The 27510-nt window shown below is 41.1% G+C and overlaps 1 protein-coding gene across 2 annotated transcripts in view; it reads left to right on the top strand.

The window, feature by feature from the left end:
• Positions 1–27510, top strand: part of PRKCA (protein kinase C alpha) — a 147122-nt gene that overhangs the window by 107420 nt on the left and 12192 nt on the right. Inside the window, exons 9-16 of one of the 2 annotated variants that reach the window (XM_041409513.1) lie at positions 10527–10550; positions 13867–14010; positions 15313–15486; positions 16550–16641; positions 18205–18267; positions 18908–19046; positions 25032–25112; positions 26473–26580. In XM_041409513.1, the coding sequence (XP_041265447.1) occupies positions 10527–10550; positions 13867–14010; positions 15313–15486; positions 16550–16641; positions 18205–18267; positions 18908–19046; positions 25032–25112; positions 26473–26580 (825 nt within the window). The remainder of the gene's footprint in view (positions 1–10526; positions 10551–13866; positions 14011–15312; positions 15487–16549; positions 16642–18204; positions 18268–18907; positions 19047–25031; positions 25113–26472; positions 26581–27510) is intronic. The other variant, XM_041409515.1, reaches the window with a different exon arrangement.

Raw genomic sequence — 27510 nt, 5'->3', positions numbered from 1 at the left:
TGCATCCATATTTCAGGCAGCTTTAAGATTTGGCCTTAAGCTCATTGATCTCAAACCATTTGCACAGTACCATCACAGCCTTCTTAGCACATCACTTTCACAGCCCAGATTTCTTCTGGAAATGTGGCTCTTAGCCACACAAATCTCATGGAAATGCTGCTTTGCTCACTGGACCTCCTGGTACTTATTCCTAAGTAATTTATTCAATGTAAATCTACAATAAAACAGTATAAAATATAGTAATAATATAATACAAATATAATAAATAATACAGACTTTATAAAATATTATAAATATTATAAATAAGTAAATAGTAATAGATTCAAACCTTTTCTTCACTTATACTTGTAACTGAATGCTAAAAACTATTTGTCATGAAGTTTCCTCATGGCCCATTCTGCCACATCTGAATCAGCTGAAAAATTAACACCCAACCTTTGCCCAGAATGGATCCTCTCCAACAAATGGGACCAAATTTGGAAAAGATAGAATTGAGGATTGTGCTTTTTTTTACCTTTTCTATTTTGTTGCAAGCAGTTTTCTTATTATATTCTAGGTATAATCTCTATGAGCCTGTGCAGTGTACAGAAATTGAGGGATATTATGCAGAGGTGCAATGCAGTATTTTCTACACAACAAACTGTATTCAATCTACGCATTTTCTGGATCTCACCTCTCACTAAAGCTCACAAATCTATTATCTGCTCATTTAGCAGTGTGATCAAATCTGTCCTCAGTGATTTATACATGATACATCATTATTAATATTTAGAGATAAAAATATACTCTTGTAGGAAGTGGAGGCAGGATAAAATCTGTCACTATTTTTCGGTTGATTTTAACCTTTAGTTGTGAATTTTCTCTCTGGAATGGCATTATTTGTAGCCATCTCAAAATGAAACTCCCTTCTCACCAGATATATTCAGAATAATTGTGGCTGCTCCATAATTGTCCATGCTGAAGTTGCCATGGGAACTCCCAACAGTCCCAGGTGCCTCCATGGACCCAAACTAGGAAATCTTCTAACTGCACCATCCACTCTTGGTTATGTACTTATTTCCTTCTTCCAGTACTTTTCTAGTCAAAGAAAAAAGCAGAATACTGAAATAATGCAACCTTCTGGTATTTTTTTCTACCTGGCTGTGATTTGAGCAGTAAGATGCCTTTGCCATTTAGGGCATCATTCCTTTTTTCCTGAATTTGGGGGGAAAAAATGTACAAATTCTAAAACTTCTGTTGTGGGAAATTATTTGAGTTTGGTCCAGCCCTTTTTACTTTTCCTGCTTAGTAAAGCACTTCTTGATACTTAAATATCACCTCAGAGTAATAATAGAATAATACTGATTTAAAAGTAGGCTGCTGAGCTGTTTTATGATCTCTCCCCTTCTTTCCACATCACCAGCACTGGGAAATGTTATTAAAAATAAAGCAGCTGTTATGGTCCATATAAAGGATTTTTTTCATTAAACAAAGAACAGAGCAGCCATAATCCTTACCCATGGCCACATTTACTGAGCACGAGGTGTGTTGGTGGTGGGAGCAGGCTCAGTCTCTGCACCAGCTCTGGCAATTGCAGTGATCCAAGCACATTGCTGTGAGGGAATGGGATTCTGCTCGTAAAATCCTCATTTTAGAGCATCTCTGGGAAGACACACAATGGTCCTCCTGGTGCACACTCTTCACATGTCAGATATGTTCTTTTGTTCTAATTATTTCCTTCAGTGTAGCTCTCTGGGTGGCTTTGACAGAAACAAAATCCTTCCCTGAATTTCTGAGAGCTCCGAATGCTGTCCCACCACAGGGACTGTCCCTGGACCCTGGGAGGGGGCAAACACCCACATCCCTGGCTTTGAGTCCTGTTGGTGTGGGAGATTCCAGCTGCTTTGACCATGCAATTGCTGATGGAGTTCCTTTTTGCAGCCCAGAAAGGAGGAGAGAGAGCAGAGCAAGGGTGGATGTTGTGTCTGAGCACTGGAAGTGGTCAGTCAGCGGTGACATTTTGGTGACCTCTCAGTGCTTCCAAACAGAACTATCATTATGATCCTAAAGAAAATGTCTTCTGAAATGCCTTATCATTATTGTGATCCTAAAGAAAATGTCTTCTGAAATACCTTCTCATTTGAAAGATAACAGGAGCTTGGCCATCAGGCTCAGTGATAAATACCTGGAACCTCTGCAGTGATGCAGGGTCTGCAAGATATTTCTGCTCCTGAGCTCCTCCAAGAAGCAGGGCAGCTCTTTGTTTGACCAAACTTGTGTGTTAATCCTTGTGCAGGCCCGAATTTCCAGCCCAGAAGCCTCGGGCTGTGTGTCTGTGCACACAGCTCATGTGGATTTACACCATCAGGCAGCCTTGTGGCAGCACAGCCGGTGTTAAACAGGACAGAAACTGTCCCCAGAGATCAAGGCACAACTGAAACTCTCTGATGAGTTTTGTTGTTGTTACAGTCTAAAGCTGAAAAACCTTTCTTTTATTTATATTTTCCTCTCTGAACATCAGTACATCCGTTCAGATTGTTTCAGTGCAGGCCCTGCATTTCTCAGATCTTTACCACTCCTCTTAATTTTTTTAATCCATTTCTGTCTGCTTCATTAGAAATGAGAAGGCCAGAACTTTCTTAATCTGGAATTTTTCTGATATTCACAAAAACTTTAGGTTAAAAGGACATTATATTTCTTTCCTTTAACAATGGCCAGGACATAGAGCTATCTTTATTCTGAGCAGGAGGCTGGGGGGAAATGTTGCAGTTGCATAGCCAGGGCCATAGCAGATACTCCAGAGACTGTTTCAGTGGCTTCTGAAGAGCCCAGTGAGTTTTCTAATTAAATCTATTTTCAGTCAAATTTTCATTAAAAAAACCCACCCCAAACAAACACACAACCACAAAACCCCCAAGATAAACTGTAGAGGACCTTGTGATTTTGTCAAATTGTGATTAATTTCTCCAGGTCTCTGTAAAGTGTTATAAGAGCTGGGAAGGAAACATTACTTTTACATCTTTGCCCCAGAGCTGTTACACTGCAGTTGCTTTACTCTTTCTAAAAAAAAATAAATAAAAGATATGGTCTCTTCCATATCTGTCTCTAGCCAATATGCATTCCCACTTTGAAGCTTCAGGCAGGTCAGCAAAGGGAACGTGGAAAGAGGAATAACATTGCTGACACTTCACATTGCAAATGACAAGATGAAATTTACTTTTCAGGAAACAGAAACTAAGCCACACTGAAATCATGACCAGCCAAAATACCACTGGCACATCAATCCACACTCATTATGCATAAAGAGATATAAAAAGAAGAGCTGCTTTTTTTAGCCATGGCACTCATTCCTATTTTTAAATTGTGCATATTTAATCATTAGAGAATGGTTTGCAGCATTATAGAGATGCTGTTAGATGACTCCATCTGTTCTGTACTATAGTTTGGCAGGGGGGATTCCCATATGCAGTTGTCTGGAGGTTTCCCATCCACTCAGCACAGCTCAAACTGGAGAACTTGAAATTTCTTAACTAGATGGCACAAATCTCTGCTTTCAGTGTGCTGATTTCCTTAAGACTTTTCTCACTGGGTTGTGATTTGAGGTGAAGAGTATAAAAAATCCCGTGTATGGCAGGCATTTCCTCATCCCTTATGTAAAAGTGAAAGGTGTGTTGCAAAACAATGCAAGGACAAACCTCCCAAATCCCTGTGCACTGTCACCCTGTGGAGCTCACTCAGGGCTGAGAGGCTGAGTGCCCCTGGCCAGCTGTGCACAGCTGGGGGCTTTGCCAGAGGCTGTTCCATGCATGGGCTGTGTGTCTGTGAGCTGAGTCCCAGCAAGGAGCAGCACAGCTCTCCTGGTGATTAACAGCAGGATTTAACACCCATTTATTTGTCCTGGGTTTTTTCTGTGCTTAACAGACGTGTCCATTTCTGTACTCCCGCTGCTGCTGTGTCTGTATTTGTTTATTTCTGCTACTAATTGTGGTTGCTGTGCTGTGCCAGCCCGTTACTAACCACGCAGTGTTTCTCCCTCTCCTGTCTCTTCCAGGACTGTCATGTAAATATCCACTTCTTCAAGGTAGTTTTCTCCTTGGTGTTCTCCTACACACAACCTCCTTTACCAGCATCTGAAGTTTATTCAGTTTATTTTCATTCTCTCCAGCTTTTAAGGATGCACTTATTTTTTTTCCACTTGAAGCTTTTCTGATTGGTACTAAAAAAATTAAAAATTGAAGTATGTTTTAAATTATCAATAAATAATCGAAGTATTATACTTAATAATATTTCATATTCATGAAATACATAATCTGTATAACATTTCATAATAATGATATTTCATAGTAATGAAATATTATTAAGTATAATTTTTTAATTATTTTTTAAAAATTCAGTATGAAGTATTCAGAATTTGTTCCATAATTTGTCATAAAGTGATCCCCAGATTAGAATTTTACTATCAAAAAAAAGAGTGATCAAACCTGAGAAGGTGCAGTGTGCCTTTCTTTTTGGAGGAATTAGTTAAATGAGTGCCTTCTCATGGAAAATGGAAAAAGGTGCATCTTTAATTTGAAAGACATTCATGGAACTTTAAGTAACTTTCACAGATAAAATAATGCTCATGGCCACTTTATATTTCAATAGATAAATTTAGAGCGTGCATGTTTTATAATTTAACATAGTGCATCTATTGCTGGATGTTATTTGTTATATTGTAGGAGATATTGCCATATGCACAGATGCTTTGGTACCTGAAATACCAATTCACCTGTTTATTTCTCATTTTGCTCCTTTCACTACTCCCCACATCACTGAGTTACTGCCATAAAAGTTACATCTCAGCATTGAGAACTTACATGTGTTTTGTTTATATTTGCATGTATCTCTAACAAATTATCTTGCTTTATTAGAGCAAAGGCCACTGGCACAAACCACTTTCAGTTTCATACATTGGTGAAGTTACAATTTTGATTAAAATTTGAAGCTCCTGTGTTGTAAACTGTGTTCTAAGACTCTAAGATTATTGAAGCCATTATCATCTTCAAATAGTATTTTTACAACTAAAGCTGACCTGGAGCACTTTATCACTCAAGGCTTAAAATACTTAATTTAAAAAACAAATGTTATTTTTTTAAGAGTTGCTTATATTATTAATGCATGATTTTAACAAATGTTCTAACGCTGAACCAGAAAAAACAAATTAATCACTTTCCTTAACCTTGACTTTTTATCTCAGAAAAGCCTGTACAGAAGAGAACTGCCCTTCCTCAATCTTTACACCTCTTCATTTTGAAAATAAAATCACATGGTGGTGTCATTGGTGAAACCTGTTTGATACTGGGAGGTTGGAAATTTCTTTGTTTAAATGCATTTTTAAACCAGAGCAAAAGTCACCCTGATAAAATGCGTCTGGCAAAAACAGGAAGTTTTGTCACCTCATTATAAAACCCAGACCTTGAAGAGCACTGATAGAAGCTGACAAAAGTCCTTGGTTAATTCGTGTTTCCACCATAGGAGTGCACCCAAAAAAAGGACTGAAGGGTTTCCCACAGCTGCTGCTTCAGGAGCAAAATTCATGTTTAGTCCTGGTGGATTATAAACATGAATTCCTTTAGAGAAAGCTGGCATTCTGTTTCTATGGGGACACTCTGGAATTCAGGGTTTTTCATGGAAAAAAATGCTTCCTTGCTTATTGTCTGTCTTTTCTCAATAAATGACCACAAATCCCCTTCCCTGCTGCTGGCAGTGAGGCTGAGCCCTGAGCTCAGCCCAGGAGCATCCCTGGGGATCATGGTCCAGGAGATCCCTGTGCCAGGAGCATCCCTGGGGATCATGGTCCAGGAGATCCCTGTGCCAGGAGCATCCCTGGGATGATGGTCCAGGAGATCCCTGTGCCAGGAGCATCCCTGGGATGATGGTCCAGGAGATCCCTGTGCCAGGAGCATCCCTGGGATGATGGTGCAGGTGATCCCTGTGCCAGGAGCATCTTTGGAGGGACCTGTGGGAATCATTTGGTGTGGGGCTGCTGGGGAAGTTCCATTCCCAAGTTTGCAGGGCTGGAACTGAAAGGATGCAGCAGGAGCAAGTGAAGGAGGAAGGGCAGCATTCCTGAGGATAACACAACAATTCTGAGCTAGGAACTGGGAAATGTACAAAAATCAATTTATAATATCACAGCAAAAGGGAGATATTGTGAATACTTGTGAATGGAACAATCAGACACTGGGAAGGGGCACACACCTATCCTGTTTTTTCCCACTGCAAAGTGTGTATTTAAACAGATTATTTCTCAGCATCATGCAGAAAACACCTTCATCTGTGTGTGAGAGAGATAAATCATTTCAGAGCACATAAAGATTTGGATATAGAATCCCAAGGTTTTAAAATCAGTCCTGCTCTGCAGCTTTGAATGGCTGGTGGGATTGGAGGGATTTGCTCTAAGATCAGGGAGAGCTAAAGTCCTTAAAAATTCTTTTTGAACAGAATGTTAATTTTCTTTTTCCCTTATTGAAATAAGGTTTATGCTTAAAAGCAAATTCCACACTCTAGGTTTTTTTATTATTGAAAACTAGCAGTAATTTGCATAATTAAAGAACGGAGGAGCATATAGAAAAGCAATTCTTCTTTTGACACTTAGGGGTTTGCTGTTGTAGCATCCTATTTGCTTTTGGGGATTTTTATTACCACTACCACAGGATACTTCTGCAAGAATTCTTGAATATTATTCCTAGGCAGCCTCTTTAATTACATTTCATCTCATTAGGCACTGCTCTGTTGCAGGGGAGAGAGTGTTTGGCAATAAAGGCAGGAAACAAAGTGGACTCAGGTGGCTGCAGGATTATTAAACAGATTCAACATGTTGACAGTGCCAAATGGGGAACTGGAAACTCTTCCCTCTCTGGATTTCACAGCTCACACAGACAGACATTCTTGTCCAGGGCAATATCCCCTGAAATTCCTGTCTGGGGATAGATCCATCCCTTTCCCAATGCCTCTCACAGTCCTTTGACTTCACTGTCTCCATTTTCCAGGGAATATGATTACCTTCACCTTGTGCCTGGCACATTTGGGAATATTTTAGAAATCATGTGTTCAGGTGCTTCGCACAGTTTTAACTTCTATCCAGCGGGATGAAAAAGTTTAAGGAAAATAACTGAATAGGGAATGTTGTTCCAAACCCCACAAAAAAAGGTCTGTTGAGGAGCTCCATTATATATTAAACTGTTGTCTTGTCCTTTCAGATTCCCTTTTTTTTTCTTTATCCTAAGTAAAGTTGAGGTTGAGAAAATAATTTCTCCTCAAAGTGAGAAACCACAAGAGGTCAGCAAAGAACAGGGAAAAGCTCCCAGAGCTGAGCTGGCTCCTGCAAAAGGCCTGAAAAGAAGGAAATCATCCACATTGTTTGTGCCTATATATCCTTAGAAAATACAAACCCGTTAATTTAATCCATAATTTCAGTAAAATTCAGTATAACGTTTTTCACACAGCCCTTTATTCAAGTTTGAACTGGCACTGATGAGAATTATCCCTCTAATCAGAACATTTTATAATTGCAGGTGTAAAAGCAGGTACTGCTCTGCTCACCTCAGGATTGCTCAGCACAGCACTTCGGTGGCCTCAGGAGTGGAGTATCCCTGTCCTTGGACATGCTTTCTGCAAAAGGGGTTTTTAACCCTGTTCATATACAGCACAAATATTTGTTGCAGGCAAATCCTTTAAATAAACTTAATGTTAGTAATTAACAGGGTAAATATGAAACAATTTTTGGAGGAGGAAGAGAGGAAATGAGGGAAAAGTAAACTAAAGACATGAAAGAGTTGGTATTGAAGTCCCAGGTAGAGTTTTATCACCCGCCTCATTTACATCTTTATGAAACACCCCATTTGCCCCCATGCCTTTTTGCTAGCAATGGGAATGCTATGATTTTTTTCCCAGCTCTTTTTTCAGTTACTATTTTAGCCATTGAAAGAAAAATGCATTTTCATTTTGATATATTGTGGTTTTTACTAATTACATCCTAGTTCTTCACAGTGACACTGCCATCATGATAATGAATCTCAGAGTGCTGATAAACAGCTTTTTGGTTATTTATATCTCTTCAATGTTCCCCTTGCTGCAGAGAAGTGTTGCTGCAGTGTAAATTCACCAAGGAATGGCTGGTTCACCACGTGTGAACCTCTTGAATCCTTGATGGTGTCCCTGGTACTGGGCACCTCCCTGCTTCCAGCAAAACTTTGCTGATGAGTTACTAACTGGCCTTAGGTTAGGGCATGAAGATTAAACTCAGCCTGGTGAAGCATTAGGTCTTGATGGGGCTTAGAAATAGACTCTTCTCATTTCAAATTCTCAGCATCCTAGTAATTAAGTTGTGGAAAGTAGGAAATTGATAGTCTATCATAGCATCTGTAATTACGTGGAATTGGAAATGCAATAATGTAAGAAACAAGCTGCCACAATGACAGAGAACATTTCACTGAATGGGAGGGCTTTTCTTCCCGATTTTGACTTGAAATTTATTGGATTTATTTGCTTTATTAAAGGCTTGCTAATGGCTCAACACATTGATCAAAGTTCCCACTTCGTGTGTACATGACTGGAAACCTGAATGGGTTCTTCCTTGAAACTTGGATAAATCGTTATTATTTCAGTTTGGCCATCCTTAGTCTGAGCTTTGCTGGTTCTGTCAGTGACATCTTCTGAGGTTTGTCTGAGATCTGAGCTGCTCTGATGCTCCTTGTGCAGGGTCCAGGTAGTGACAGGCAGAACTGAGCATTCATTTCACACCCACGGCCCCCTGGGCTGGAATAGTGAAGCTGGAATTTTACTGTTCAGGCTCTTCCATCCTCACTTCTCACCATCCATTTTGCCATTTTTCTAAGTGATATGCGGAGTGTTACCTGCAATGGCTTTGGGTTAATTCAAGAATTAGGAGAAGAAACCTTGGCTCCCGGTGTGGCAGTGTGAGGTGGCCGATTCCGTCACACAGGGACATCTGAGGAGCACGTGGGCGCCTAGCAAAGAACCACTGAGGACTTCTTGCCACATAAGAAGCAGGGATTTTGTTAGAATTTTTAGAGGGATTAAATCGTGTCAAGGAGACATTCCTGCTCCACAGATCTCAATTCTTGGGGTGTCCAGAGGAGCTGTGGCTGCCCCTGGATCCCTGGAATACCCAAGGCCAGGTTGGACACTGGGGCTTGGAGCAGCCTGGGATGGTGGAAGGTGTCCCTGCCGTGGCAGGGGTGGGATGAGGTGATCTTTTAGGAGCATTCCAGCCCAGACTGTTCAGTGATTCTGTGACTCTGAGAATCACAGAATCTGTGATTCTGTGATCTGCTCTGGGCAGTCACTCCTTGGCCTGCTGGGCCTCGTGCAGTCGGAGCTGTGGGGTTTGGTTTCTTGTTCCATCATGCACTCGCTGTTCTCAGCATGGGCAGAGCAGGGGTGGTGGGTGGAACCTGGAAAGATGAGGAGGGAATGCTGGCATCCATGTGGAGCAGAGCTGGGAGAATCCGGAGCACTCAGCTGCTGGGAGCAGAGCTCTGGATTTACCTCCCAGGTCAATCATGTGCTGGTGGGGCCGATAAATAAAGGATGGATTGTGGCTTTCCACGCAGCACTCTGCTCATGTGGTGGGAATTCAGCATTGTTGGTAAATATTTTTTCATTTATCACTTTTTCCTCTCGAAGATGTGGTGCCAGGATGATCCTGCTGGCATCTGGGAACTCGCTGGGAGTGAGTTTCCCTGACAACCGAGGAGCACCTCCTCGAGCGAGCTGCACACCACGCTCTGTGTTTGCTCGGATGTCTGACCATGGCAGAGGGTGGGTTTCTCCCTCCTGAAGCTGTGCTTGGGGGGTGGGAGGGGATGGCTGCGAGTTTGGGTCCTGGTGTTTGTTTCCCATGTGGGTGCAAAGCCAGTCTCACCCAGCAGCAGAGGAGAAGCAGTGGAGGAGAGTGTTAAAGCACTGACATCTTGGAAGGAGACTCGTTACCCTAAAGAGATTAGGAATAAGAAAGGGAATCTTGTATTTTTTTATTTTTAATCCTCACAACTTTTATTTATTATTGGCTAATGTGGAAAATTACCAATTCAGTCTTTTAGCTCTGTAATTATAAGATTTTCTACTACAGATACACACAGAGGGCAGAAGAACCAATGTTCAGATTTATTACTTTGTCCTATTCAATTTTCTTCACAGCGGAAAATCAGAAAGTTTTGAAAAGAATCACCAAGAATTACTGCATTTGCCATAAAAAATGAAGAATTACTATTCCCTAAATCACTTCTGTTTCTTCTTTGCATCACACTTCTCATTATATTTTGGATAACTTTTTTCCTGTTTAATTAAAAGTGCAATTGTTACTCTTAGATTAAAAAGAAATCCAAAGCGTTTTTACTGCAAAACCTGAGATATCTTTTTCAAAAAGCACCTAAAGCAAATTCCCAGAGATTCTGCAGTGTAGCACACTGTAATTTCTTAGCACTCAATGGAGAAGTGAGTTTGGGCTGAATATATAAGATATGTCTCACCTGTGGTTTCAGGGTAAAAGAACTGGCCGAGATAAGGTGCGTCCAAAGCAGAGGAAGTAAGATGATGTGCATGTCTTGTTTTCTTTTTAGATTAACTTTCCTGCTCCCAGTGCAGACTAATTTATCTTTAACATTCTGTTTTCCTGGCTGGTTTGCTGCAAGCTGGCTTTGTTGTAACATTACTGTGTTTTTATCTGAGATAATAAGCCAAGGAGTTGGAATGTGGATTGGAAATTAATTCAGGGCCTGGAATACTGTCTTCAACTTCAGCAAGTTTTAATATCCATAAAAAATAAAGGAGGGTTCAAATAGGATTCTGCGATTTTCAATTTTTTTCATGGTAGGAAAGGCAAAATATCAGTCTTTTCCACTAAGCTTTTAGGAATAATTTGAGTTTATGTCCCTTCTGTAGCTGCAAAATTGGTTTTGCTCTGGCAGTCGGGAAGAGGATATTGGCTGCATGGCATTTTCTGTCTGCTACAGCCAAGGTGTTTCAGATATAAAACTCATGATAGAGCTCAGTGAAATGTCTTGAAATTCTCACTCTATTTCCACTAGGACCTTAAGCCAAAAGGCAGTAACAGGAATTCACATGCCAAATGTGAGAAAGAGGTTTTTGCATGCTTCTGAGAGGATGGTGGCTGGTCAAGGTGATGGGAAATAAGCACCTTTGATATGGTTATGATAATTTAATGAGTTCCTGCCACTTTGGGGCTATGTGCTTCCTTTGAATCAGTCTGGTTGTTCCCCAGCATTCCCTGGCTGCTCTGTCCCTGGTTTTTCCAGCTGGTTTACAGCAGGGTTCTGTCTTCACCACTCCCATGGCAGCTCAGCCAGGAGATACCCAGGATTGTCACCATCCCAGGTCACTCACAGCTCAGCACATCCATAAACTCCTGCCAGGTTCACTCCTGCCTGGGTCAGACAGCTCAGAGCCCACCTGAGCACACAGGAGAAGCCCCGTGTTCTCCTCCAAAATCTGCCGTCTGCAAAAAGAGATTCTCAAACTCAGAGTGATGTCTAACTTAAAAAAAGCTGAAAAATGGCACTGAGAGGAGCATGTCTGTTGCTCATTGAATGTAAGTGCTCAGAGGATGCAGGGAGGCCTTGGCTGGATTCTCAAATATTATTTTAAGATCCTGCCTTCAGATCCTGACAATTCCAGCCCATGTTGACTCCGAGTGAGTGCAGTGCCTCCAGCTCTGGAGCCAGCAGCAGGCACAGGAGCCTGCTGGTGAACCTGCCATGCTTTTTATGGAAAAAGTGCTGGAAACCCCAGAGCCTGGGATTGCAGTGCTGCAAAGAGCACTCCCTGCCTGCTTGGTAGGTCTGTACTCGAAAAAAAAAAGGCCTTGGAACAATTTTTTTTTTTTTTTGAATTGTGCATTTTTCAAACAAACTGCCAACACCCTGCCCAGTGGGTTTAAAGGTGTAAGAAATGAAGTTGGTACTGCCCATCCAGGGCCTGATTTGGATCTCCATTACTCAGTGAAAAGGAGGATATTGAAATTGCTTTGTGCATGAGAAAAGCAAGATCTTCATCTGAAATCCCATTTGTGGAACATCACAAAGGCATGGCCAGCAAAGCTGCTCCCTTGAGCCACATCTTTATCTTGTACAAATAACGGATATTGGGATTTGGGTTTTTTTTTTTCCCTTGTTTTGCTCGTGGCTCAATCTTGTGTGGCCTCAAGAGGAGCTTTGTGCTGCCAAAGAGCTCCAGCACAGATTTGTCCCAGCAGCCAGCCCTGCCCTGGGAACATCCCTTGCAGACCCAGGGATTTAAGCTGACATCCAGGACTGGCACTCCCTAAATATTTGCACAGCACCTGATCCTGTTCAGCATCTCCAAGTGCTGCTTTCATGCAAACAAATAATAGCATTGCTGTGGAGGAAATTCCCCATTCTCAGCTGTATTGCAAGTTTTTTAATAAAGAGATCTAAACTTGCAAAATTCATATCCCTGTGGCAGGGCATAAGATTTTCTGCGCTTAGAAAGTTGCAGGAAGAGTCATCCAAGCTGGATATGGTTTTCAGGTGGCAGGAGGTTATTTTGTCAGATGATTATCTGACATTACTGCAAGAGTAGATGAAGTCTGTGAATCAAGTGCCTCTCAATTTTATGGTTTTGAACTGCTCTGGGGAGGGAAAAATTTGTAACTCTCAGTTTCCAGTGCCAAAGGTGTAAGCCAGGCATGGCTTTTAAAGGGAGGTATTGTGTGACTTTGAATAAACCTCCATTTTGTCATTTTCTTTATCTGTGAAAGAGGGATAATATATAAATATTGTCCTTTTGTGAAGCAGAGAGAAGAGTAGTTATCCTGAATTGTCAAACATACATCACTAGCAAAAATAAATTGACCATATTAGAGGTTATTAACCAGACCAACACACCAGACAGATGGGGAAAGCACTTATATCCCAAAGAATTACTAAACCTTGTTGGCTTTGCTTCTGCTGGTATAGGGGATTATTTTGAGGGGAAAAAAATAAAAAAGGATATTATCTTGTAGCCTGCATTATCTTTTGGTGAGTCTCACTTTTTTTCTCTTCTATTAACTCTGAGATTTGAAATGCAGCTTACTTGAGCCATGCCATGGAGTCTCATGTGAAATACTGAGACTTGCAGCCTCCTGTAAACCAGAGTGTCTGGTAGAGCCCTTGTTGGTAATATTCCCCTTTTCCAGATCAACCCTTGATTGAAAATCAAAGTTGATTTTACTGCTGGTTTCAAAGTGGCCATGTTCATCTGCATTAATTCTCATATGTTGTGGGATTTTTAATGCAGGTTCTTTTTCTTAGTGCATGTCAAAATTCTCTTAACTCTTGCTATGCAGTGACTTGAAGAATTCCATTTTAAAAGGGAATGTTTTGAGGAGGTTGTTTATATCCTAAAATACCCAATGCACATTACAGCATGGTATTTTTGGATAGCCTCTTTTTTTTTTTTTTTTTTTTTTTTCCTTTTTTTTTTTTTTTTTTTTTGTGTTTCAGAACAAAAGCACCATTTAAGCTGCTTTTGGCCTGAACGTAAATGATGATTTTTTATTTTGTTTCTGGGCTTTGCTTTGGTTTTGCTCGTTTAACCAGATAAGTGTATCTTCTTTATCTGGTATACATGAACACAGTTTTCCACTTTAATTCCTTCAATAATGTCAAAGGTATTGCTGGAATGAGTCTTTGAAGGTGTGTCTGTGCATATTTTGTTATGCAGCCTTTCACCTGGGAATGCCACCTCAGACCTGGCCATTTCCAGCTCTAACTTCCACCCAGAGATCCCTTCTGCCAGGAAAACAGGCAGTTCTTCTCACTTTGCTGTTTTTGTGTGTGTACGTGTGTGTATGTTCTTCAGAAAGCCAAACTTGGGCCAGCTGGTAACAAAGTCATTACTTCAACAGAAGACAAGAACTCAAGTGTGCCATCCAACAATCTGGACAGGGTGAAGCTGACAGATTTCAACTTCCTCATGGTTCTTGGAAAGGGGAGCTTTGGGAAGGTAGGAGTTCTTCAGAATTAATCCACTCACATTCCTTTTCTTTTTTTTCTTTTTTCTTTTTTTTTTATTTTCCTTGAGGAAGAATGAATAAACAGCTCTCTAAGAAGCAAAATCCAGAGTCAAAAGGATGTGCATTTTTGAGGAAGGCTTTCTTAACAGGAGTAGGGTCATTCCCCCTAAGGCTTAGGAGAAGCCTAAGCTTAGTTCTGATTGGCATATTGAAAAAATAAAAATAAGTTCAAAAATTCAGACTGTTGGGCAAGATGGAAACTCGTTGCTGACTTTCAGATCCTCACTTCTTTCCAGTTTCAAGGAAATTAAGTCTACTTTTCTGCCCTTAATACCTAGGTCACTCTGCCAGTCCTGGAAGTCACCAACATTGGTAAGGGTGAATATTGAAAAAAACCAGGGATAGTGTGTATATATATCAGAAATCCAATAGTTGAGAGAACAGACTGCTATTTTCCTGCCTGTTTGAACAAAACTCAGGTGATAAAGTGCCCTTTACTGAAGAAGTCTCCTGAGACTTAACATTTTATCAGCCCTTCAGCAACGAGCCCGCAGTCAACCAGCAGGTTTGGGCACAGGCTGTCTGAACTGTACAAGGATCATGACTTTGGAGTTTTGATCAAATTTGACTGTACAAATTAAATGAAAAGCTGGCTTGCCATCTCTCTAAATCTTCAGGCATCCGAGTGACCTTCCCTCCCTGGCCTGGGGTATTGGTTTCTGTGGGTCTGGATTGAAGGCACTTGAGTCAGCAGTTCATGTTCAGACTCAGGTGTTTATTATTTCTTATCAGCAAAACAGTCTCACAACCAAGAGTTCTGCTGCCTTTCATTAGAAGGCACAAAATGGCCAACAATGTCTTGTTATAAGGTCTTGCAAGACTAAACTATCCAATTAAGAAAGGACACCTAGATTATATTCCCTTTTAACCCAATAACTGGTCCCTGGAAGCCCACAATGTGGACTTTGATGTCCAGTTACAAAACTTCACCCAGATCGATGAAGAAGAAGAAGGTAAAGAAGAGCAACCTGCCTCCACTCTAAAACCTCCATCTTGCTTCATATTTGTTTCTATATTCTAAAATCCCAAACTCTTAAGTTTTCCACCCTGTGATATTACACACCCATAATGCCAGTGCTGTCAATCAATTTTGGAAGCCTTCTCCACGGCCTCAGGTCAAATGCAGTGTTCTCTTGTGGGTCTGTGCCTTTAAGCACAGAAAGTTTAAAATTCTAGAATTTTAGGATTCCAACACTGGGGGATTTTCACTCTACTATTTCTCTGCCCTGCAGGTGATGCTGGCAGACAGGAAGGGCACAGAGGAGCTGTATGCAATCAAAATCCTGAAAAAAGACGTGGTGATCCAGGATGATGATGTGGAGTGCACCATGGTTGAGAAACGAGTCCTGGCGCTGCAAGATAAGCCCCCGTTCCTGACACAGCTCCACTCTTGTTTCCAGACAGTTGTACGTGAGCTCTGTCTTTCTTGCCACCCCGATGTTTCCCAGGCTGCGTGGTCATGGATTTTATCACTCCAGTAACATTTATTCTCATCCAACCCATGTATGGTAGCCTCTCCACATAGGAAATGGTGAAGAAATCCCACATGTAATTACTCCTTGTATCTTAAATATAAAAAAGTAGTTTTAAAGATTTTCCTTCTTGCAGTCATTCGAGCAGGCCAGCATGGTGATACCTAAATGTAATTATGTGTGCTTTGCTAAGTCACAGACTCAAACCCAGATTCTCAAAGGTTTCCAAATACTTTTAAAGCTGTGAGGATAGTACTTGAAAAGTCTTAATGGCTGTTATTATATCGTGGGGTTATTAGTCATGAATCAGTGTTGGTGGATTTAATTTTGTTTTCTGTCACTTCTTGGTGACACTGAGGGGCTTTTTTTTTTCTCCTTTCCTTTTAAATATGTGAAATGGATATTTGCCCATCATATTGCAAAACATCTCCCAGTGACACTTTTGAGGTTGGATCTGATGGCCCAGTGTCACTGTGCCAGCCTCTTGGATGACATGGAATTATGGAGTTACTGAGGCTGAGAGAGTCCTCTAAGATCACCAAGTCCAACCATCAGCCCACATTCCCTGTGAAACCATGTCCTCAAGTGCCTCATCCACACCAGCTTCCAAAGGAAGACTTCCTAGCAGCAATTAAAAATGGCCTCAAAGTAATTTGGAATTTTTGACCATCTTTGATTTTTTTTTTTCCATTTATTTTTAGAGACAGATTTTTCAGACTGGGCTATATTTGTATAATACTTGAAACTGTTGGAGACAAATAATCTGTAAAAGCATGGCACTAAAATTGGCAAAACTAGACAGATCTCATCAATCATTTACTCTTGAAGGTTGTACAAAACATTCCACTTCCATTTCCTGATCTATAATTTTTTCCCTAATTATCCTAAAAGCTTTTTAATAACATGCTAGTGACTTTTTTTTTTCTTTTTGGCTGATCAATGAATATCTAATACTGTCTCTAATGTATTTATGTGCCTCTTTAATACTTTGTCCTAGGACCGGCTGTATTTTGTGATGGAGTATGTCAATGGTGGGGATCTCATGTATCACATCCAGCAAGTAGGAAAATTTAAGGAGCCACAAGCAGTGTGAGTGTTCATGTATTTAAATCATGCCATCATCTTGATGTTACACTCTAGGAGGATTTGGTTTCTTCTTCTTCTCAGGCTCAGGATGAAGTTCAGGCTGGCCTTTGTTTGTTTTTAAGGTCCAAAATCTGAACTTTGTGTTAAAAATGTTGTTTGAACACACAGACCAAAGGTAGCTGTGCATTTATTCAAAAATACAGCACAAACAAAGGCAAGAGAGCTTATTGAAAAGTGACAAGAATTTAAGCAGGGCAGCAGGAAATTAAAGATGTTACTTCATATTCTGATGTTTTTTTTGAAAGCATATAAAAAAAAAAGTGAGTAGAACACTTCAGTCTGAATTAGTGCTATAGAGAAAGACAGCACAAATAGATTCAGCACTGTAATATAAATAACAGTTTATACAAGATAAATTCAATGTATAGCTTATAAGAGTTTCTGTGGTATATTTGTGAGGAATTAATAAGGAATTAGGAGTTGCTAATCTACATGATTCTTTTCAGGTAATTGTACATCTGGCATATCAGTGAGCAACTGAAAATGATCTGTAGCATATTTAAGAGTGAATAGATCCATCAGTACCATTTTAGCCATCCTTATAATACCTCATCACCACTTGTTAGTGTTTCATAAGTCATTTACTAATGAAACTTCAAAATCAAGGGTGACCAACTGCTTTAAGCATTCAGTTAAAATAATTTCTCATTTTGATTTAAGCAATTAGGGCTTGTTTAAACAGGGGGGCCTTCTGAATAGAAGTGTTTCAGATGCAGACAAACATTTTAACAACTCGCTGAATCAAACCGAGATGGTGTCAGATCATCCCTGACTCCAGCTAATGCAACTTGCCAACACTTGGCAAAATCTCTGGTGCTTCATGACAGCTTTTGCCTGTGCTGCATCTTCACAAGTGTTCACAAACACCTCTGATGGAGTGTTGCAGAGCTCAGTTGCTTCCTCTCCCTTGTGCTGAGCCTAAAAATTAATCTCATCTTTAAATAATCCTCTCACTCGTAATTTGCACAGTTCCACGGCAACCGGCTTCGAACAGCCACCAGTATTCCATACCTCTTAACTGCATTCAGCAATTATATTTTATATGGTAATCATTTTAATTAGCTTCATGTAATTAATCCATTAACAGGCTGTATAAAGGAACACTATTTCTGCAAATTGTTTCATGCCATGTGAATTGCAATGTACATTGAGCTGCATCCTGAATTCTTCAATCTGTGATGAGAGATAAGGACCTTTGCAGCAGAGTTAGTGCCAAAAAAGCTGTACTCCAGCTGCACCATTTTTTGTGGTCCAGGGAGCCAGTTTCTTTTTTTTTTTTTTTTTTTTTAGATTCTGCATTATTTTATCATCAAATACTCAAAATGTATCTGTTAAGGTCCAGCTGAAGTGATATGTCTTTTATGTCACCTGTATATTTACACTATAAATCACATAGTTCATATGCTACTATATCATCATCCTTTACCATGATTCATTCCAATTTATTTTGCCAGAAGAAAATCATGAGACAGTAAGAAATCTGTTGATTTTTTCCCCCCCACACAGGTTCTATGCAGCTGAGATTTCAATTGGGTTATTCTTTCTCCATAACAGAGGGATTATTTATAGGTGAGTATGATCTGACATAAGTAATTTCTGAACTATTTTTAAAACCCCCAAATTATCAGTTTCTTTAACAGTTCAGTGTATTTTTAAAACAGAAAGCCATCAGTGTAGAGCTCTTTTTGTTGTGTTGCTGCTGGTGAGGTGGAAACCCAAGCCCTGTTGAACCTGAGCTTTCTGACACCTGTGCTCTGCCCTGCTCAAATAAAACCTCTTGAAAATGGAAAACTCTATGTTTTGTATTTCTGTGTGATGTTTCGTAATATTACATGTCCCAAAGTCTCAGGTGAGGGGTCAGACAGAGCCACCTCTTTGTTCATTGTCCAGCCCACAGCAGCTGTGGCTGCCCCTGGATCCCTGGAATGTCCAAGGCCGGGCTGGACAGGGCTGGGAGCAGCCTGGGACAGTGGAAGGTGTCCCTGCCACGGCAGGGGTGGCACTGGATGGGCTTTAAGGTCACTTCCAACCCATTCCAAGATTTTAAGGTTATTCTTAGATGTCTGCCCAGCTCCCTCCAGGCTGAGCCAGCCCCATGTGTGCACCCTGAACCTCCACCCCCCAAAGAGCTGCAAATATTCCTTACCCAGAATAAGCTCACCCCAGTTGAGTCCAAACATTAACCTTAAATTACTGTGGTTCTTCTCAGAGATCTGAAATTAGATAATGTGATGTTGGATTCAGAAGGACACATTAAAATTGCTGATTTTGGAATGTGCAAGGAGCACATGTTAGATGGAGTAACAACCAGGACCTTCTGTGGCACTCCAGACTACATTGCACCAGAGGTAAACACTGACCCTTTCAAGAACCTTTTAGTCTCTTAAAGGAAATTGTCCCTCCACATTTTATACCACTGGGTTTGGATGGCTCTAACTCCAGATTCTCCATGGACGGCACCATTTAACTTCTGCAGGTATATTTGTGAATTAATGCAATGTGATCAATAAGACTAGTCACTACTTTAAGAAATACCTAGTTAATTGAAAAACTAACTTTTTATGAGATAAGATTTTGCTCATTCTTGCGAAAAACTTTTAAAAAACAGGCTCACCAGCATCTGATCTTAAATTTGTATCCTGGAAATATTATTATACTAAACTCTGCAATTTGTGAAGTTATACAAATGTCATGGGTGTTGCTGAGATCAGAAATATTTCACTAGAAGCAAACAATGCTGCTTTAATCCACTCCTCCATTGGTTCCCACAGCTGCCAGCACTCATTTATTTAAAGGATTATTTGGCATTTTCAGGAAATCACAACCCACTCACTGTTTTGGGAAGGGACTCGTGAGGTCTTGAAGCTTTTTGCTCACCTCTCTGTAGAAGCACTGTGGTCTCCTCCAGGCCGTGTCCTGCACAGCTGCCACGAGCTGCTGCTCCTCACCTCAGGAAAGCTCCTGCCATTGAAGGCCTCTTCCAAAAGCTGAGAGATCCAGTCTTGAGTGGAGCTGTTGTAATAAATCCATAATTTGCTTTGAATTCTCCATGACTTGACCATACCTGTGCAGCTTTCAAGCCACTGACAATGACATTGAGGCCTGAACCAACTGCAGTGGGTCTAAAATGAAAATATGATCATGAGAAGCCCAGTTGTGCTTTAAGGCACTGGGATAAATACGAGCTTAGAGTTAAGACTCTGAGCCTGGATATGATTTGTATTTCAGTAGTTGAGGTCTAAAGAATTGGAAACAAGCACATGTGGTGATTTGGATATAATTCAAATATATGAATATTAAAATCTGGTCTTTGTGCATACTGAGCTTTCAAAAGTCTTGATTTGTTTGGCAGCAGATTTGATGCAAGAAGCTGGATTCTGATCCAAGAGACTCAGTTGTTCACTGGGTACTGAGCAAGAGGCAGCTCTGGCTGGAGCATTTCTGGCTGTAATTGAATGTTTGTTGGAATAGGGGAGATTTATACACACACAAGTAAATTAGTGTCTGAGGTGAATTTTGTCATCTCTGTGAAATTGGAATGAAAAATAGTTTGGTTTTTTTTCCCGGTTGCTAATTCATGCTTTTCAGAGTGAAATATTGTGTATTGTACACCCTTGTTTTTTTCCCATTTGCTGTTGCTTGCAGCAGGATATCAGAACAACCAGAGTAGTATTTCATTTTCTTCTGTCAAAACATAAATGAAGCCAATATTACAAATTAAAGTGTCCTTTCTGTGGCAATTGTCTTGTGCCACTTAATGCCAAAGAACATTTTGTCAATACCAGAATGCTCAGTGTGGCTCAATGCTGGAGCAAATTATTTTACTTTATTTGGAAATATCATATAAAGAAATAAACCTTTTACCAAAACATCCAGTAAGTGAGAGAAAATTAGTCTATTATCTTACAAACAGATTTGCTTTTATTTTGTTTAATTGGCTGATTTTCTTTTGTCTCTGAAGACATTATTGTGACTGACAGTTTGCTAACTAGTTCATGGTGAACTTCAAAGGAAGGTTCCTGTTTCACTTGCAGGGGTGTTTCAGCCCATGTTTCCATGGGCTAAAATTTAGAAATTTCTAATAGATTTTAATGAGAATCCATTTGCACTGTCACATTCCCTGCTGGGTGGAGATAAAGGAGCTAAATCTAAATAAACTCTTGAAGGTATCTGGAGTAGAATCCTGTGAGTGGGCTGTACTCCAGCATGGAGAATGAGCTTTTTTCAGCAGCATTTGGGGAAGAATGTGGTGACTCCCATGGGACCTGAGGGAGCCCACGCTGCCTCTGCAGGACCTGCCCACAGATGGATCAGGGAGCACACAGCTGCAAGGACCCTGCAGGGTCAGCTCAGCTGGTGTCCCCTGTCCCAGCTCTGCGTGGAAAAGCAGGAGAATGCAGTGCTGCCTTCAGCAAAGCGAACCCCCCAATTTGGTGTGCTGCAAAATAATGTTTTCCCTTTTTTCTGAGTGGGAAAGTTGCCATTTGCTATTACCTGGGTGTGTAATGGTCTGGAATTATTGTTCGTTTTCTTATGCTGTGCAATTTGAGGAGTGTGCAGAGGTTAAACTGGTGGGATCCCAGGTCTAACTGCTTCTCTCAGGCAGAAAGTGGTTATCTTGTACAGAGTATTTCCTGATGTGCTGAACTTAAATATTTATGGTCAGAGTGGTAAAATAGCTGTGAAATCAATTAGTACTTTGTGTTTCCTTGACCAGTCAAGAGAGACAGGAGGAGATGGATGTCAAGAGGATTAGGGGGAAGGGATTCTGCCAGCACAGAACCCCACCATCAGCAGCAGCCACAGTGCTGATTCTGAATTTCAGAGGAATTCAAATTAGAAACTCCATTTCCCTTCTTTTCCATCTCACAGCCTCAAAACCTTCAGTGCCAGCCTTGAATTTGCCAGGATTGTGGGAGGCAAATAGGTATTACAAAGGTTTGGAAAGTGCATTTGACTGTTTCTTGTGATAGTAATATTTATTTCTTTTAATAACTGAGTTTTAACTTTTCCAGCAGACATCATATTTGCTCACAAAAGATTTTCTCTTGCCTCTGGGATATAATCTTTTCATCCCAACTGGCTACTAGCTGCAATGATCTAAACATTCCTACAAATTGCTGATATTAATCTCTGTGTCCTGCTCTTAACTGTGTCTTCCTTGGAGGCAAAATAGAGAAAAAAAGGAAAAAAAGCAACTCCTTCTGCCAATTTTGCTTGATGAGAGAAATTCCTGAGCTCTGAGTGCTCAAATCCACAGAACCTGGAAAGGCAGAAGCTCTTAATGCATGGCAATAGATGGGTAAAATGGGACATTTGAAATGCAAAAGGACATGAAAAAGGCAATAATTTAAATTAATGATGGAGAAGGAGGGGAAGAGAATGATCCCATCAGCTTTCCACTGCTGCCTGGCCAGTGAAAATCAGGAATCATAGGTGGAGGAGGGTGCAGTTCTTCATTTCTAGGGACAGGAGCTCCCTCACTGCTCTGGGTCTGCTCTGCACACTGTGGTGAGACAGGACAGGTTCACACACCCCAGCTGCTCTAACAGACACCAAAATTTGTACGTGCAGACAGAATGGCTTTGGCAGCTGCTGCAAGGCAGGCAGGGGTGGCTTTGAGTGCAGCAGCTGGGAGGTGGCACTCGAGTTCTGGGTGATGAGGAGGGAGCTGCTGAAAACGTTTAGAACTTGCTGATTTCGTACCAATGCATGTTTAGTGTACATTGAAGGCTCATCTGCTCCCTCCCACATGTAATTCCTCCCTTGAAGTGAGCATTCCTCCCTCTGGTTTGCTCTTCCCAGTTGGTGCTGTGAGCTCCCAGTCCGAGGAGTTTATCCATGGGTTCCATGCAGGATGTGGCAAAGGCTGGTCTGGGTTTCCCTGAGCCACAGCCCCACCAGGACACAGCTGCTGATTCAAACTGGGGGTATTTAGGGGGGGTTAAAGGAAGAAAACTCCCCATGTGCAGCAGCAGACAGTGACAGCAGCACCTTTTCCTACAAGGAGATAATTCAATGGAAAAGGTGTTGTCATTGCATTTGCAGTGGGACTCTTGTGGCCTTGGTGGCTGTATTTGTGTCTCAATTCCCACTCTTCCATCCAGGTCAGGGAGGTGTGTGCCAGCTCAGAGGGACACTGCTCTGCTCATCAGATGTGGCATCAAACCCAGAAAAATTGGAGTGATTCTGACCATCCATTGGAGCTTTTTCCATGTTAATTCTGCCTCTCCTGATGATTCTGTTTGATATTCTCTCCCAAAGGCAGATATCATAGGGGAGGTTGCAGTTCCTGTTGGGAATGCTGTTTAGAGAAGAACCCAGCCTTGACTCACCCCTTGCTGGATAAAAATCAGCATCATTGAGTCTGTGCTTTGGTACAGCTTTCCCTGTAGGACATTGCATTGCAGCATTTAAGTGATTTTGCCCCCTCAGTAATCCCATCAAACTCCTTCACACCAGGGACAGAAGTGAGCTGTGGGCTCCTGCACAGACCTGGCTGCCAGGTACAAAACCTTGGCAGTGTGGCAGCATTCTCTTTCTCACTGCTGTGGATCCATTTTTTCTCATTTACTAATTGAAAGAAGCTGTTCCTCCCAAAACCACATACCTGGACTGCACTTGTTGTACAAAACGTTCTGCCCTTACAAAACAATGACCTGAAAAATATCCCCTTTTTATATAAAATATTCTGTTCCATAAGGCAGGAAGACATTTTCAGAGAGGGACTGAGGATGAAATGTTTTGTCATTTTCTGTATGTAAAGACCAGTATTTTTCCTGGATGAATCTTTGAAAGTGTTTGGTGTTTCAAAAGGCAATATTGATTTAATAAATCAAAAGGCAAGAACTTACTGGTGATGGAAATGAAGGGAGAGTAACCAAGTATGTCACTATAAGATGAAATGAAAGTCCCAAATATATATTTTTGAGCCCATATTACTGCTAAGAGACAACTAATATGGACTGCCTTTATGTAGGGTCTTCCAGATGAGAATCTTGTTATTAGCTCTGCTTGTCTAATACATTCCAAAGCACAATTGATTTTGAAATCCTTTGGTTAGAAACGTTGCAGTAATTTTTAAATTATGTGCTGCTGTATCTCAGGCAAGGACATATATCCACACAGAGACCATAATTTTATTTAGTAGCCAGGCAGTCCTGCTTTATTGCACTGGTGACTCACTATTTTCCTGAGCAACCACAGAACTTGGCAGTTCAACTTCTCTTTCAGACTACTAAAAAATTTAGGATGTGTGATGTGTACTTGACTGGGCAATTTATTTCACAAAGAACAGAAACACGAGCAAACAGGAAAATGAAATGCAAGCCCCTCTGGAGTTCTGCCTGCCTCAGCTCCCTGCTCATTCCAGGGGAACAGAGATGTTGGAGTCGATGTTGCTGCTGCCTTTAGTGGGGATGGGCAGTGACTGGGCTGTCCTGCATCCCTTCCCAATTCACAGTATCCCTCTACAGTTGTTTAGAAAGACCTGAGGAGCACCTGCACCTCCAAACTCCTCCACACCATCACCAAATGCAGCTCTTAAGTAAATGAACTCTGATCTCTGAGGAGGCCCTGACTGACGAGGCTGACGCAGGAGGCGACCTGGGTGCTGCTGGCACCTGCAGCCTTTCCCTGTGTAGAACTCAATTTGTACTGCTCTGTGAGTCAGATGTGATCCCAGAGTGTGGAAAATATTTGACATTTCCATTAGTCTGAACAGCAGAACCCCCTTTCTTTTTGGTGTAGCTGGTGTTTCATCCTGAGTATCACAATCACGCGGCTTGGGAAAACTTAACTGAGGTTTTTCGAGTTTTGCTCTTTTCCTAAGTTTTGATTCCTTTTACAGCAGAACAAAAATATAAATATTGAAAAGAAAGGTTTAATTATTGATAGTCCATAAGTTAAGTGAGCCTCATGATTTCAGGCTTTGACACAAACAGTTGGGATAATGATTTTGCCTTGTCTCCTGCATTGTGCTGCCATACTTCCTCCTTTGCCCTCAAATGCACATCCCAAGAAGTCTCTGAGCTGTATTTTCCAAGATATCAGGGTACCCAAGGGCGTGGGTGGGTTTAGCCTAACACTTGCAAAACAATCTAACTCCCACTGAAACCCGTGATTAGCTGGAGTAAGGATTACAGGATTGTCTTTCTGGCCTTTTTCAAGGAAATCTGTCCTTCTCTGCATGTCACAGATGTACCTAATGCTGGAGTTAGTTAACACAGGGGTTTTTCCTTTCGTTTTTTGATGGGGTTTTTTTGGTGATTATTTTGCAGATTATTTTGTGATTATTTTATTTTTCTGATTATTTTATTGTGATTATTTGGCAGATTATTGCTTACCAGCCCTATGGGAAGTCTGTGGATTGGTGGGCATATGGTGTGCTGCTCTATGAGATGTTGGCTGGCCAGGTAAGATTCCCCCTCCTGTGCTCTCTGTGGCCTCCTCCTGCCCTCCAAGGCTGCTCTGTTTCAAGGCTCCCTAAAGGTTTAGACCATTACAGGATAGGATTGAAGCCTTTCATTCTGCTGTTATCTCCTTGTACTCTTGACTGACTCAACTGAGAATGTATTTAGGCTTTAAGCTCTTTATGTTGCACCCACATAATCAAGCTCTGCCTTTGAATACAGCTCCTTTGTACTGCAATAATGTTATAAATAGCCATCTTCAGAATTGAAAGGGAGACACTTGAGCAGGAAAACGCATGTCAAGTGGAAGAAATACCATTTAGGAGTTTGAAACCACAGGGAAGCATAATAAGACTGTGTATAAGCTCTGCATTGCAGTTAAGTCCCAAGAATACAGTTTTTGTACTGTATGTCCTGGGGGTAAAATATGGGCCTCAGCGCTTGGAAATGTGCTCAGTTCCAGACCCCTCATTCTGCACATTTAATGAGAGGCTGCTCTGAGTCACTCGGGTGGGGAAGCAACACTGTGCTGGAAGAAATGGCAAAAAGCACCAACTTGAACGAGTTCTCTTGAGCTGAAAAAGATTCCTGCAGTTGGCTTTCAGGGTGTGTTAGGTACAAGCAGGCATTTCCCAAGCTTAAAACATACATCTGCAACAAATGCCATGAAGAGTTCCTCTGCAAAATTCCAGTGGACATTTAAAAACTTTTAGTGTGTAGCAACTGCAGCTGTTAACATTTGCAGGCTGAATTGCAAATATTGGCCCTCTGAATGCCTTGGAGGAAAGGAAATTTACCATTAGCTGGTCTTGCACAGGGCCCATATCCTGGGGATTTATCCATGGACACTTTCCCACCCCTGTATTTCAAAATATAGTGCAGCCCTTTCTTGTGATAGTCTCAGCAGCAGAATCCACAGCCAGGACATAAAACAAACTGGAGTTTAACTGGAATTAAGTGAGGAATAGATATACCTTAGCACAAGGTAATTGAAAGTTATTCTCCAAACTTCACCCTTTGAAGTATTTTGCCTGTCTGATGCACAGTAGCTTTAAAACCTGGTTAAAGCTGATCACAAAGATAATCCTGCACACCTTTCATTAACCTGGCTGCCATTCTGGGGACAGAAATGATCATTTCTCCTTGATTTTAATCTGAGACTGTCAAACACTAAGCTTCTGGGTCAGCAGATATCCAGGCTGCAGATTGCTGTGGGTTTGGGGGTGTTCCTGGACCAGGAGCACTGCTGTGTATGGATCTCTTTGGGCATGGTGTTGTCATGCCACTTCACAAAAAGTGGAGAATTTAAAAGCACAAAAAGGAAAACTCAGTAAGTTACTCACTTTTGATTTATTTTCAACAGCCTCCATTTGATGGGGAAGACGAAGATGAACTATTCCAGTCCATAATGGAGCATAATGTTTCCTACCCAAAATCACTGTCCAAAGAAGCAGTCTCCATCTGCAAGGGGGTGAGATAAAATGTTATTTATCATTAAGTTCCTTTTTGGCAGTCCTTGTGAGTCACTGGGTTTGCCTGGCTCTGACGCAGCAGTGTAGTATTTTAAAGTGCAACTTCTGTCAGGCAGTACTGAGCTGTGTTGTCACTTGGTGTCACTGGTAAGTGCTGGGCTCTTCCCACTGTGCCTGTTTGTTTTATGGAAAGAACAAATGTCAGAATCAGTGGCTGCCAAATCCATAGCAGAATTTATAAGCAGGACCATGGTGTGAAGAGTCTCCCCCTGCTTTGCCTCTCGACCCATGGCAGCACAGCCCTGATTCTGCAGGGTGAGATTTCTCAGCTTGGCTGGAGATACTCCAGCCTGTCCTCAGCCCAGAATGCCTACTGACAGGATCAGAGCTTAGGAGTTTAGGAGAATCACTTTCAAATGTAGGTGAAGATGAGCTTATGTGAAAATCTTTAGCATACATGCAAGGAAACCATAGGGAAATTCTGACCCAGTGGTACCTGTGTGGCCAAAAATTAGCCTTAGATACTAAATTAATTTTTTTTTTTAACTTTTGAGGAAAATAATAGATTTGGCTTCAGGGGATTAGCTTAGGAAAAAAGAATTCATTTGACTTTCCTTTGATTCCATGTGATTCTCCAGAGCACCATCAGTCTGCAGCTTTTCCAATCCACCGCCTGTAATGGGTTCTTTGATATCTGACTTACACTGATAAAACACCACTGCACTTAGTTAATTTGGTATTTACATTCTTCCTATCCTTTTCAACCATTTATGAAGTATTATACATGAGCTGGATATTAGTCCATTAAAGAAATCATCAAGAAAAAGGTGTTTGGAACAAGAAGGTAAAATGAAAGACTGTGCTAATTTTGGAGCTTATCCCAGTGTAGATGTGCTGGCCAACAAAAAATAAACATGATGTATTTTTGT

This window comes from Onychostruthus taczanowskii, unplaced genomic scaffold (genome assembly GCF_017590055.1).
Source record: "Onychostruthus taczanowskii isolate IOZ18803 unplaced genomic scaffold, ASM1759005v1 scaffold30, whole genome shotgun sequence".
Taxonomy (NCBI): Eukaryota; Metazoa; Chordata; class Aves; order Passeriformes; family Passeridae; genus Onychostruthus; species Onychostruthus taczanowskii.
This window is presented reverse-complemented; position numbering and strand designations above follow the sequence as displayed.